The sequence below is a fragment of the Agelaius phoeniceus genome, chromosome 3 (genome assembly GCF_051311805.1).
Source record: "Agelaius phoeniceus isolate bAgePho1 chromosome 3, bAgePho1.hap1, whole genome shotgun sequence".
In the NCBI taxonomy this organism is placed as follows: Eukaryota; Metazoa; Chordata; class Aves; order Passeriformes; family Icteridae; genus Agelaius; species Agelaius phoeniceus.
Genome location: NC_135267.1, coordinates 68,512,790 through 68,526,475, shown reverse-complemented (window position 1 = coordinate 68,526,475; position 13,686 = coordinate 68,512,790). Strand labels below are relative to the sequence as shown.

The window sequence follows — 13,686 nt, the reverse complement described above, 5'->3', positions numbered from 1 at the left end:
ATGTTGGCAATAGCTATTGCTGAACAAATTGAAACACCTTGCATATATTTACCTGCATCTTGGATGCTGTCCACAGAAATATGGTATGATGTAAAATAACCTGGGATTAGAACATTCAGGGTAGTTTTCAAGGATACATACATTAATGTCCTGTGGGGGAGGAAAAAAAAAATACTGTATTTTTATTTCTCCATTAGCAACTGTTTTCTTTATCTCATACTTTTTACAGTCATCTCAGGGTCAAAGAACTGTGCCAAGGCTATAAGAAGTATCTTAAAAATCATCTATTGGTCCATTTATCTACTTCTAAATATCAGCAGGGGAAACAAAAAGTTATTTTGTCCTAGAATGCACAAAGCAATTTTTTCTTCCTTGCTGCAAACCCCACAATTATTATACTGAGATTACTGTATGAGTTTAAGTGGGACACATTAATCAACTTTCATACTAAATAACATTTAAAATATTCAGAAGATTATTTTCAGGCTCTTCTTTCTTCTAAATACACCCTGGAGAAAACCTGAAGTAGCCAGAATAAATAAAATTGAGACAACATTTATTACTTTGCCCTCTCCCCCCCCCTTTTTTTTTTTAATTCTGCTGCATTCAATGACTGGAATCAACAAATGTAAGATGTAATTTGTACATCTCACTCAATATTATAACATACATCACTTTTGGTTACAATTCTGTAAACTTCTCAGATTTTCAGAACTGAACTGTGCAAAGCCTACTGAGAAAATGGGTTATTAGAAAGTATTTATCATTTTCATGAAATATCATTCATCTAATTAGAAGCTATTTATCATTTTTCAAAGACTTGGCATAGCTACTGAACCCTGAGGAACTGCATTCCATTTATAGCTTTACTTCAGCACAATAATAAACATGCGGGACTGAATTCCATTATCCAAATCTAATAGAGCCTTACTCTGTAAGCAGACACACCCTCTGCAGAGACACACAGGGCAAAAAAAATGCGTAAGACAACTAAAGCAAGGATGGAAGGATCTCACCTGTGCAGAATCAATATTCATTGTTATTTAGATAAGGGCTTTCACAATGCCATAGGCAATATACACATCAGTATCAAGCCAACAACTAAACAAAACCATAATTTATCAAGTAAATAAAATGTGATAGAGAACATTCCACAAGACAGATGTGTTTGGCAGCATGGAAAACACGGAGAGCATCCCCTGCTCTCCTCAGAGAAGGGCAGGGTACAGGTCTCCAGACACAGCATCTGCATCTGAGGCCTCATCAGAGAAAAGCTCTTCCTAGAACTTCAGTCCTCTCACCTAACTTCATTAGATCCCCATTTTGGCCTGTAAGCCTTTTAAGGTACATTTCTGATTCTTACTCTGTCTCACAGTCATTGAATCCAACTTCATAAGCACACCAGAAAACTCTGGGCTAGGAAGTAAATCACATGGTGAGGAACCAATAAAGAAAGCAACATAGAAATTGCCAGCTGGGATACAAACAATCCATTTCCCCTGCTCCCCACAGTATATTCAGGGCATGCCTTAAAAACATACCAGAAGATTTATGGTCAAGACCTGAATTTTGACATTAAAGGCTCTGAGCTGAAGCTAACCAGCCTCCCATGCTCCATGCTATTACTAAGAAATCTTATTGTGGATGTATAGATTGCACAGGCAATGTCTCTCCTGTCATCCAATAGGGTTTTTTAACATGAATTACAAATTGCACCACTTTAAAGGCTTATTGTGCTTTTACTATAGACAACACCAGAGATGTTTTCAGTGATACATATTTTTGGCTTTCATAAGAAACTAAAGACCTGCAAAAAATTAATAAATCTCTTGGATTTTAAAAAAACCTGAAATATTGCCCTGACAATACTTTAAATTATGTCCAAGTTGGCTTGCACTTGGTAGACAGATTAGATGGAAGGTGGGTAGAACACCTACATAAGACTTAAAAATCTCTACCAACACCCAGATAATAACATTTTCTCTTTTCTCATGCTCACACAAAGGCAAAAGGACATTAGCTCCCAACAAAGAAACTTACAATTTCTTTACAAGAATAATGAATATGATGAGTCAAGAAATATTCTCTGAGATAAGTATCAATACCCAACACAAAAGTGTAACCGGGACCTTCTTGCAATTGTGAAAACAGTATTTGAGTCACACGGCCAGAGAAACATCTATACAATAAAGGATTGTAAATGTAAATTCATGTGGAAAATCCTGCAGCTTTAGCAACAGACAGCCGACACTAACTGAAAAAGAGATTTTTAGTGTCCTTTTTAGGGTAAAATGATGTAGGACTACTGAAACAACCAGGCTCTAATCTAATCTCATCTCCCCCATTCCCTGTTGATAATTCAAGGTTTAAGATAAAGGCCAGGTGAGCTTTCATACAAACCTACAATATTTTGCCACACAAGGACATGCACATCACCCTCCTGACATCAGAAGCACCAGGCTTTCTCCACAGCAGAAGCACTGCCCCTTGCAGGCTTTGTTTTCCAGCACTGCTATGATCTGTATTCCAGCTGCTGGAGTGTCCTTGTGCATTTGCAGCCCCTGCTCACTCCCTGACATGTGAAATCAGTTTTCAACCAAAAAGTGTGTGAAAAAAAAGGTCAGCCTGAGGTGAGCTAGTCATTACAAAACTTAAACACACCTACGGGAGATGCTTTTTGGTGCCAGTGGCACACAGGAATTTCTGGGGTTTTTTCGCAGCATGGAAAGTCAAGGTGAAACGACATTATCCTAGGCAGTGTCACTCTGCTATCCTAGGCAACATTAATTAAGCCACATCTCCAAGTAAGAACATGCTTTCTCAGCAGAACACAGATCTTTCAGGGCAGAAATGTTTCTACATGAGACAAAAATTTGCAAGGTGACAGATGAGAGCCATGCTCATTTAAATGACTGGAGTAGCCTTGTAAAAAAATTATTTTAACACAGTCAGGAAAGATACAGAAGGAAACACACAGAGCTACTTTGATCACAACCTTTCAAAATAAAGAAAGCAGTATTTTACTTCATTCCTCAGCTCCTGGCTACAATTCATATCACTCACATCCCACAGGGCTTGTGTCTTCTTCAAAGGCCTGGGAATCAGCCCTGCAGCTCCAAGTAACAACAGAAACTATCTTTCTTTTAAATAATACTCTATTTTTCTACTCATGTAACAATTCAACAATTCCATCTGAAAAATTAAACCGGTAATTTCTGCTTCCTTCTTCTGTAAAATTGTCTTTGAAATGAAAATCACAACATGCCTTAATCCTTTAATCTGTCAATGAGTCAGACAACTGATCAGAAATATATCAAAACTGCATTATTAATATGTTTTTTTTTTTGAGATTAGTAATAAACTATTTCATTTGCCAGAGTGAGCTCATACATGCTGTAAGCGGAAGTCAGCACCTGATGAAAAATATTTCACAGAATCATTGAATCATCAGGTTTGGAAGAGACCTTCAAGATCATCTAGTTCAACTGTTAACCCAGCACCACCATAATCAATCCTAAGCCATATCCCCAAATGTCACACCCAGATGCCTCTTGAACACTTCTGAAGATGATGACTCTATAATTTCCCTGGGCAAGTTATTCCATTGTCTAACACCTCTTTCAGTAAAGTTTTTTTTCTAATATCTAATCCAAGTCTCCCTGATGCAACTTAAGGACATTTCCAACCATCCTTTCATTTCCTCCTCACTAAAACTCCTTTCAGGTAGTTGTAGAAAGTGAAGGGCTACAAAATTGCTTTTGGAATTTTAATTCCATCACAAAAAGAGGAAGCTTTAAGGTGTTCTTTTGCAGAACAATAAGCAATTTACTCAAGTCAGTGTCTTATGACAAATACTGTATCATATACAAAAGGATGTGACACAAGATTTGAGAACTTTTTTCCTCCAAATACAAAATCCTACGAGTACTGACAGAAATAACTTGGCTTTTATCCAGTAGAAGAAACACACACACAAAAAAAATATCATATTGGGTTTCAAGGTGTAGTAGCCTACAGATGGCCTGTAGGTCTCAAAGTATAAATAATTATAAAATTATAACGGAAATATGTAATCAGTTGCATAATTCCCTTACTTACATAATTCGACCAGGAAGAGCAGGCCCAGGCTGTTGGAGACTCAGGCTTCTATTGGCTGGCTGACCAGGCAGTAACTGGCTGGTTAGTTACTGGCAGTAACTAACAGTTACTGGCAGTAACTCAGGATTAACTTCATGGGCTCCTAAGATATATAAGGGAGCAAGATCTGAATAATGTGAACTGCTGCTGCATGAACTCAGTGTGTCCTGTCACTGGTCTGTCTCCAAAACTGTGACAAGTGGTGGACCAAGCCATGATCACAACAGCTGCCACCAATAGAGTGGGGAGACAGATGGGACAACCAGGAAGAGTTGCCTGCAGCCTTTGAGCTGTGAGGAACGGCATATAGAGCTGTGATTGGTCTGGACCCCCCTTTACTTTTTCCTTTTGTAACTGGAAGACACCACCAGCATGGGAGCATGGGCTTCAACACCGGAGGACCCCCTCCTGAACGTATAGACACCCACTTTAAAGAAAAGATTTGAAAAATATGAGGAATGGGCCTTATTTGCCCTCATAACATAGTGTGAGATCCACAGACTGGATGTATCAGAAGGGGCTGCACTAGATTTAAAAACTTGGGAGCGGGCTGGACAACATATCTGTACAGCTGCCTCCACAGGAGATGACTCTGCCATTTATGTTATTAAACCATGGAGACTCATAATGAACATGATAAAAATGTTGCAGAGTGAGCAGGTGGTGAGAACAGCAGAGGGACTGAAAGCAGGGCACTGAAGGAGGCAGTGGGGTGAGCAGATGCTGTGCCAGCTTGTTACCCAACAGGCTTAGGGTCGCCTGCTGTTGATAATATGGTACATTTCTTAACAACAGAGAGGGTAACTCCATTTGATATAAAGCAGCTTGCTAAATTAATGTTTTCAACAGTCCAATATTTGGTGTTTGAATCTGCATGGAAAAGCAGTGTGGAAAAACAGCAATTAAAAAATCTAGATTTTCCAAATGAAGATCCACGTTATGAGCCAGGGGCCTCTCAACTCCTGGGGCTGCCACCAGCGAGTGATCCACAACTCCAGGCTAGGCTGCACCCACTGGTGCTAGCACAGGTCAAAGAACTAGGTACACAAGCTTTATTTAAGGTAGCAAATATGGCAAATCTGACCCAAACATATTCAAAGATTAAGTAGGGAGTTAATGAACCATATCTGCAGTTTATTGAGAGATTGCAAGATGCAATGCAGAAATAAATTGTTAATGTAGAGATCCGAAATCACCAAATTTTGCAATTAACAAAAGATAACACCAAAGACTGCAGAAAAATCATAGGACTATTACCCAATGAAAATCCATCACTAAATGAACTAGTAAATGCCTGTGCTAAAGCAGGTTCTTGTTCCCACAATATGACCTTACTAGGCAACTCAGTAGCGGCTGCTGTAAGAGTGTCATCTCAGTATTGTAAATATAAACAGCAAGGCCATCTAAAAGCAAATTGCTCCTGTAAACCCATCTTAACAGGGACAAATCCTCTCAAGGACCAGGGAAATGAAAGACTCAGTGTGAGGAGGGGATGCGTGAAGACAAAAACATCTCCTCACCTTCCTGTGGCTTATGTGACCAGCACACAGGAAGGACTCAAGGAGCAGCTGGAATAGATGTATTCCCATCTGACACAGTAACCATATGCAACCCAAAGGTACATAAAATTCCTCTTGAAGCTCAAGGACCTATCGGGAAAGGATTAAGTGCACTATTGATTGGAAGGTCTAGTGCTACAATGAAAGGTATCTTTGTGTATCCTGGTTGTTATTGGCTCAAACTTTACTGGACAAATATATCCTATGGTTTCTACCCCGACTCCACCCGTGACTGTCCCTGAGAAAACCAGAATTGCTCAGCTTATCCCATTTAAGTCCTGCTTCCCACATACAGACCCCAAGGTGCAAGGAGACCAGGGCTTCAGATCAACAGGAAAACCCCAGGTATTTTGGGCCCAGATTGTAGGTGAACAGAGGCCCAACGTGGAATGTATCATTACAATGCCATGTAACATAAAACCAGACAATCGACCTGCAAACACATCGCAAAAAATGAAACAATTTTTACAGCTCTGGAGTGTGGCCCACCAAACTGGTATTCCCTGACAAGCAACTGGACAGGCGATTGTAGAAAGGGCACATGGCACTTTAAAACGTATGTTAAAAAAACAGAAAGGGGAAATGTGTGGCAAAACCCCACAAAGCAAAGTGGCCAAGGCTGTTTGCACATTAAATCATTTAACAGTACCAGAGCAATCTCAAAATCCAGTAATTTTAAATAATTTCCTATCATTGCAATAGTCTGGTGATGTCCATTCACCCAAACCTAAGTCCCAGTTTCGGAGACAGACCAGTGACAGGACACACTGAGTTCATGCAGCAACAGTCCACTTTATTCTGATCTTGCTCCCTTATATATCTTAGGAGACCATGAGGTTAATCCTCATTGGCTGAGCCAGTTACTGCCTAGTCAGCCAGCCAATAGAAGCGTGAGTCTCCAACGGCCTGCTCTTATTGGTTGAATTATGTAAGTAGGGGAATTATGTAACTGATTACATATTTCCATTATAATTTTATCATTATTTGTATTTGAGGCCTACACAGCTATTTTTTGATTTTGAGTATTTCAACCAAAAATTACAGAAACACCACATTCTGCCCAGGATACATTAGAATTATTGGTAGCCCTGACAATTTAACATAAGAAATCATAACTCAAATACCTACATGCCTTGCAAATAATTTCCATTCCATTTCCATCTGTTCATCTATGGAAAAACACAAAAATATCCCTTCTCTCACAATCAAAACAAAAAACCACATCCTCTTTCTATGCCCTGCCCCCGTGAGATACCACAACTTCTGTGAAACCAGGAGACCCTGCTCACAGCCCAGGAACAGTGCATGCTCCTTCAGGCTGAAGGGTGAAGATGTGCAGGTGTGTCAGCAGCAACCTAAATTTCAAGTTTTCATAAAAGGAAATGAAATAAAAAGATGTGGAAAACCAGTGACTGAGCCCAGTCTAGAGTGACCTCTCCTGCTTAACAAGGCTGTTCTTCATACACCACTAGAGTCTGCAGTGCAGTCTAGTCCTCACTGTTGCCAGCCAAGGAAAATTCTTCCGCTCTCCTGAGAGCCACCAAGAATCCTCTCACAGCTTGTTAAGTGCTTTCTCACATAGTTGGTGTTTGTAAAGAGGTCAAACTGACCATTACATCCTGAGGACAATGTCACATCATATGAGCTAAACACAACATTCAAAAAAAAAAACCCCATCATGATTTCCCACCTTCTCTGGCCCCAGCTGGGGAGCTCTGGGTGGCCTTAGAGTGATTGGAAAGAAAATGTAAACATGGTATCTCAGAAAAGGGCTTGTGAGTACAAGTATGACATGAAAGAAGGAAAACTACAACTTCCTACTTTGGAAGGCTGCAGAAAGACACTGAAAAGTCAAGGTATAGTTGGCATGAAGGTTTCCAGGTATAAATGTAATATCAGTTACTAAATCTTATTTGGGAGCACAAATTATTTACACATTTTAATGAAACATAAGATAAAATGCATAAGATAACATTTTTAACCCTAGTTAGAGGGAGTTTTACTTCACCAGGTGATATTTAATGTTTCTATTCAATCTCAATCAAGTGTTTGGATAACTAGAGCCACACAGCAGCAAAATTACTTCTTTCTTTCAAATATATTTGGTATCTGTTTGCGCATCTATGCCAACAGCACTGGCAGCAGATTGCTGTGGGGTGGGTAGGTGCTGGGCATTGCTTCTCAAATCAGCATTGCCAATAGAGACAAAGCCAAATGCTTCCCATCTTGTGCTGATGTGGCACTGAGGCCCCCCAAGGTGGGCTGCCAGGCAGGGGGACTGTGCCAAACTGTGTGGGATGGGTGTCCTCTGGAGATACCAGCAGGCTGGACACCAGTGGCAGGCTGCAGTGACCAGTGGGCATCTTGGGGAGAAGCTCCACAAAACGGCAGAGCAGATCAAGCTAAGCCTAGAATGCAGGGTTTCTGTCCCCCAAATGCCCCTGGCACCAGCTGTGATTGCTCCTTCACTTCTATGAGGCTCAACCTGCTCAAAAGGCAACAGAAACCCTTTTCTGTTCCTCCTCCACTGCCTTCTGGTCTTCTATCAGAAGAGTGGGGGCTTGCTCACATTAATGCCACCATAGCACTCCAGCTGCACAGGACAACATAGGTCACTGTGGATGGCTTCAGTCACTGCAATAATTTCTTTTACAGCCTCCCTTGGGCATCCACCCTCTATAGTCTGGGGTCCTCCATGGACTGCAGGTGGTTCTCTGCTTCACCATGGACCTCCATGGGCTGCAGGGGCACATCTGTCTCACCATGGTCCACACCATCTCAGTTCTGCTGCTGTAACACCTCCTCCCCCTCCTTCTGCACCAACCTTGGTGTCTGCAGAGCTGTTCCTCTCATATACTGCCACTCTTCTCCAGCTGCAACTGGTCCTGTACAGTAACTTCTCTTCCTTCTTAAACAGATTATCCCAGAGGTGCTACCACCATCACTGAAGGGCTCACCCTTGGCCAGCAGTGGACCCATCATGGAGCTGGCTGGCATTGGCTCCACTGGACGTGGGGGAAGCTTCTGGCAGCTTCTCACAGAAGCCACTCCTGTAGCCCCTCTGCCCCCCAATCCCCCACCACTGCTACCAAAAGCCTGCTGTGCAAGCTCAAGACATTTTTCTAGAGGATAATTCTGGGGTTTCTTTGAATTGACTTTCCAATTTCTTCTGGCAAAATGCATGTTTTTACTTTCCTTCCCCTACCACCACATAAGTAAATAGGCTGCCAAGTTTAATTCCCACTTTTTTTTGGCTGGGCTAATTTGCCTGGACTCTTCTGCCTGGGCTAATTTGCCTGACTTCTCAGCCAACAATGTATTAAGCTCTTTTTTTGGCATCTTAACGAGTGAAGTGGCAGCTAACAAAACAGCATCTTCTGCTAACCATCTACATTTTCATTAAGTGCGGACATAAGTTATTCATTCATATACAAATTTTTGCTGGCATTGACATAGCAAAAGTGATGAACTATGCCCACAATGCTACTATTTAGATGTGACAAACATGAAACACATTTGTACATCACTGTTTTCTAACCTAAAATGATGTACAACATCAGGAACATATAGGTGGATATGTTTCTCTCTATTCTGTTATCAGAAATCATGGTAGTAATTTGTCAAAGATAAGTTTTACTGTTAAGAATGGAATCACTTCATAGTTGTAAGCAGGCACATTATCATATCTTTCTTTTCCATTGCTTTTGTGTTTTTCACCTCGAACCATCTTAGTATGGGAAATATGTTAAAAAAATAGAAAGAAATTGCCAAAAAAAAAAGGATGAGTGGCTGCCAGCTGGAAGCAGTGTGTAAGCATTAAACAACCATGCTGTTACAGAGGGCACAGATCCAGGGAAGACCAAAAATGAAGATCATTATACTGTAATTAAGAATGAATCCCACTGGCAACTAACAGGAGGGAGACAGTACATCTGCTAATTCTGTTTACTAACACTTCTTCATAAAAGAACCTGGAAAATTTGTCTGCTTGGATAACAAGCTTTAATAAAATCAATTAGGGATGGCATATATTCAATTCTGAAAATGCCAAGCAGGAAATACCAACCACCTCAAGAACTTTTCAGCCCTCCCTCATGGAGGGCATGTGGACTGTAGCAAATTGATGCTGACGAGAAAAGCAGCAAGTCACAGAACAGTTTGGGCTGGAAGGGACCTTGAGATCACCTAGTTCCAAACCCTTGGCAAGGCAGGGACACCTTCCACTAAGTCCAGGGTATCAACGCCCTACCCAGCCTGGTCTCCTGAATACTTCCAGGGATGGGGCATCCACAACTTCTCTAGCAACTTGTTCCAACAACCATCACAGTAAAAAATTTCTTCCTAATCTCTAAACCTGCCATCTTTCAGTTTAAAGCCATTGCTCCTTGTCCTGTCACTACATTCAGTTTTTAAAAAGTTCCTGTCCAGCTTTCTTTAGACCCCCTTCGGGGGGGGATAACACTGGATCATCACCTCGCTAATACATCACTGTTTTAATGTTAAAAGCTAAAAGCATTCATGTTCAGCCAAGTAGATTGTAATACTAAGACTCTGTGACCTGTATTAACAGCAAGTCCTGCTCACAACTGAGCAGTAATATGCATGACCAGATTACCCAGAATGAAAAATCATGTAATGAGAAAAACCACACATCACGTCACATTTGGATTGGAAGGGAAGGTAAAGAGCAAATGTCTAGTTCCAACCACCCTGCCATGGGCAGGGACGCCTTCCACTACACCAGGTTGCTCACATACAGAAAAGGGCTCTCTAGAAAGAGCCTAAATCAGGAAAAACAGTCTTGAACTGAAATGCCAGTCAAAGAGACTTTAGAAAAAATGGATAAAATAAACAGAAGATTGGCAGAACCTAGCTAGTATTAGACAACACTGTAATGAAGAACACAATCAGCAAGGGGAAGAACCAGCAGCAGCAGAAAAGCCTTTCTATCTTACAACAGGTCTTTAATCCAGTCACTGAAGACGTAATAAACATCCTTTGTTCCCAGTACAAAAAAAAGGGAAACAAAAAGAAAGGATACGATGAATAAGGACAGGAAGCTAAAGACAGGAATAAAATAGCTGGTTTTCTTAGTGAAATGAGACACTGAGTAAGGTTGCACAGCACCTGTGCTGAGACAATTCTTGAGAAAAACAAAGAAGGGTTAACAGTGAAGCAGCAAATTTTTCAGGGAATATTAATGGGAGCAGATAAGAAATCTGACCTCAAGGAGATACAGAAGGACTCCAGAATGCTGCAATACATTCAGCATTAAAACCACAGATCCTTACAACAGGATACTCTGGATGACAAGGATGTAACTGGATTTAAAAAGAAAAACCCAAATCACCAAAAGAATAACAACAATAAAAAAATAGAAACTATATATTTATATTACAGAGGTCTATCAAGGGCTATTAATGTCTGCTGGTGAGCTGAAGGATGGCAGAACCTGGGAGGACACTCAAGGGGAAGCACTTTTTACCCTGCCCCCAGTTTGTACTGGCTTCCTCCTCTGGGCTGGATGGTGCTCATGTCTCGAGAAAGGTCTAATGCAGAAAGTTCACAGCCCCACACATGACACAATATCATTTGCACCAAGCTAGCAAGGAATTCAAATGTTTCAAAATATCGCATTTCCTACAATATAGAAAAGCCCATTTAAATGATGAGACATTTCTGTAGTTCACATTTTTCTCCCATTTTCTTTCCTAGGTCAAATGTTCTCATTCCGTTAAAACCTGACTGGATACACAGAAATGATACTCAGCAGATTTTAGCCCAAACCTCAAAAATGCTTATATTAACAGAAACACATTTAAGTTCTATGAATGCCTCAACATCTTGAAGCTAGCATTACATTTGTTTTTAGCAGAGGTCCACAAAAGTAGTTTAAACAATATGAAAGATTAAAAGAGGCTTATTAGAACAAATGTCAGTGTTCTGTATACTAAATATATCACCAAAGAAGCCCATGAGCCAAAAGAAAATTAATTTAATATCAATATTATTATTAAATTAATTGATATTAAATTAATTTAATATCAATTAGATATTATTGCTTTCATACATCCCAACAGGACAGAGGCAAAACAAAAGAGATCATTCAATTTGCCTTTTTTTTTTAAATAGGACTTCATGTGACAAGAATTGGGGAGGAAAATCCTTACTTTCTGCACTATAAATCTTCAAAATAAGAGAGTAAAGAGATAGAGAAGCAAAGACATGCCCCACAAAAAATTATTGCAGGCATCAGGAAAGAAATAATTTTAAAAAATTATTAAGCTTCCCCTAATCTGCAGATGTAGCAAAATTCTCATTTAAGAAAATAACCACTCGCTAGCCAATGCATATTTTATTTCAACATACTGCTCAGTTATAGCTTAGACCATCTGCTGCCACAAATTCCAGTGACACAACTCCCTTTTGCTCAAGTTAAAGGGAGAGAAGCTGTATCCAACAGCTCCTGATATGTCCCTGAAATAATCCAGTCACATCAAATACACTGGCTAGCATAAAAGGAAAAGAGACCTGCTGCTGACCTCTGAATTAAAAAAGAGAAAATATGATTCACCATACAGTACATGTTATGAATTTCTCTGGGTTTGACAATTTTTTAAGTCAGATGGTAAATCTCAAAAACCACAGTACTGACTTTTAAGAAAAAAAGTTCCTCATTGTACCAAGGTCTAAATGTCTTTTATGTCCCCTTGACCTACCACAGTTGTGTTGGCACTTGAACACCAACCTGTTGAATGGTGAGAAAACAGCTAGAAGTTTGAGCTGTGGGCTAATTTTATCTTCTTATCAGGCTTCTGCCTAGTGCTGACTGACTTGAAGTCTCTCCCTTCATCTCTCAGGGCTGAAATGGAGAAGGAGCTGCAGAGCAGAGAAGAAAATCATACTGCTTCTGCATATGGCTTCCCTGCTGCTGCAGCTGGAGATGGTTTCTGCTCTGCTGACCCTGTCTAATTTCCCTAGTTAAAATCTTCATCTTGCTGAACAGTTCTGATGCTTTTCTGGAAAATTACTAATACTTTGCATTATTCATAGCACTGCCATTCTGAATACGATACACAAAATGGAACATATTGATTCCACTTTTCAGTTTGACAAGACTATCACCATACTGACAAGACCAATATTAAAAACCTCATAAAATTACAAGATTCAGAGGCATAAGTAATGCACCTATTTGCATTGTTTTTTAATTTTCAGTCATCTGCTGAAGTTCTTTTCTACAACTATGAAAGAAAAAACCATACTCCCCTCCCTACACAGAAACCCAGAATCTCTCAATGCCTTAATCTCAGGTGCTATGGCTTCAAAAAGCTCAGCAAGCAACAAGATCAAGTATAAAATCATGAAGGTTAATAAATCTGTGAGGAAGAGAAAAAAGTGTCAAATATGCTTCCCCTTGCCCTCCTTTCTTTTTATCAAAGATATAATCTGTTAGGACTACATTCTGAAGAAGTTTTTTTCTTTTTTTCCTTCAGCCACTGATGAACACTTGAGTTTTCTTTTTTCCTTTCAAAGAGAAAAAAATTAATTTTGAAGAAAATAATAAACTCATTTAACAATCCATCTTCACCATGGAAAGTTTCCTATTTGCCACTAGTTAGTGGATTTTTCCCCATGAAAAAGGAAATTACTCTTGACAAGCTCAGTTATGAATAGTGGCTGGCTTTGCTTGGATCAGAGTTCATAGGAAAAAAGTTGTGTTCAAGGTAACCTGACTAGCCTGTGTTTCAATAACTCACTGAGCAGTAGCCAGATTTGCTGAAACAATGGCAGTCCGTTTTCCAGAGTCTACAACAACAAACAATCAGCTTAACACCCTTTGTTGGGGTTTTTGGACAGTTTGATTTTGATTTCATGTAAAGCAGCTATATTTACAAGGCATAGAGGAGCTTTGAAAATTCTAGCAAACAAGAAAAAAACAAGTCATGTTTGTAATAATAGCCAGAAAAAATAGCCAGAAAAAATGCTT

The 13,686-nt window shown here is 39.9% G+C and overlaps 1 protein-coding gene across 1 annotated transcript in view; it reads right to left on the bottom strand.

The window, feature by feature from the left end:
* The window catches only part of UST (uronyl 2-sulfotransferase), a 153,748-nt gene that overhangs the window by 33,118 nt on the left and 106,944 nt on the right, over positions 1-13,686 (bottom strand). Inside the window, exon 6 of the mRNA XM_054629704.2 lies at positions 53-150. Coding sequence (XP_054485679.2) covers positions 53-150 — 98 coding nt within the window. The remainder of the gene's footprint in view (positions 1-52; positions 151-13,686) is intronic.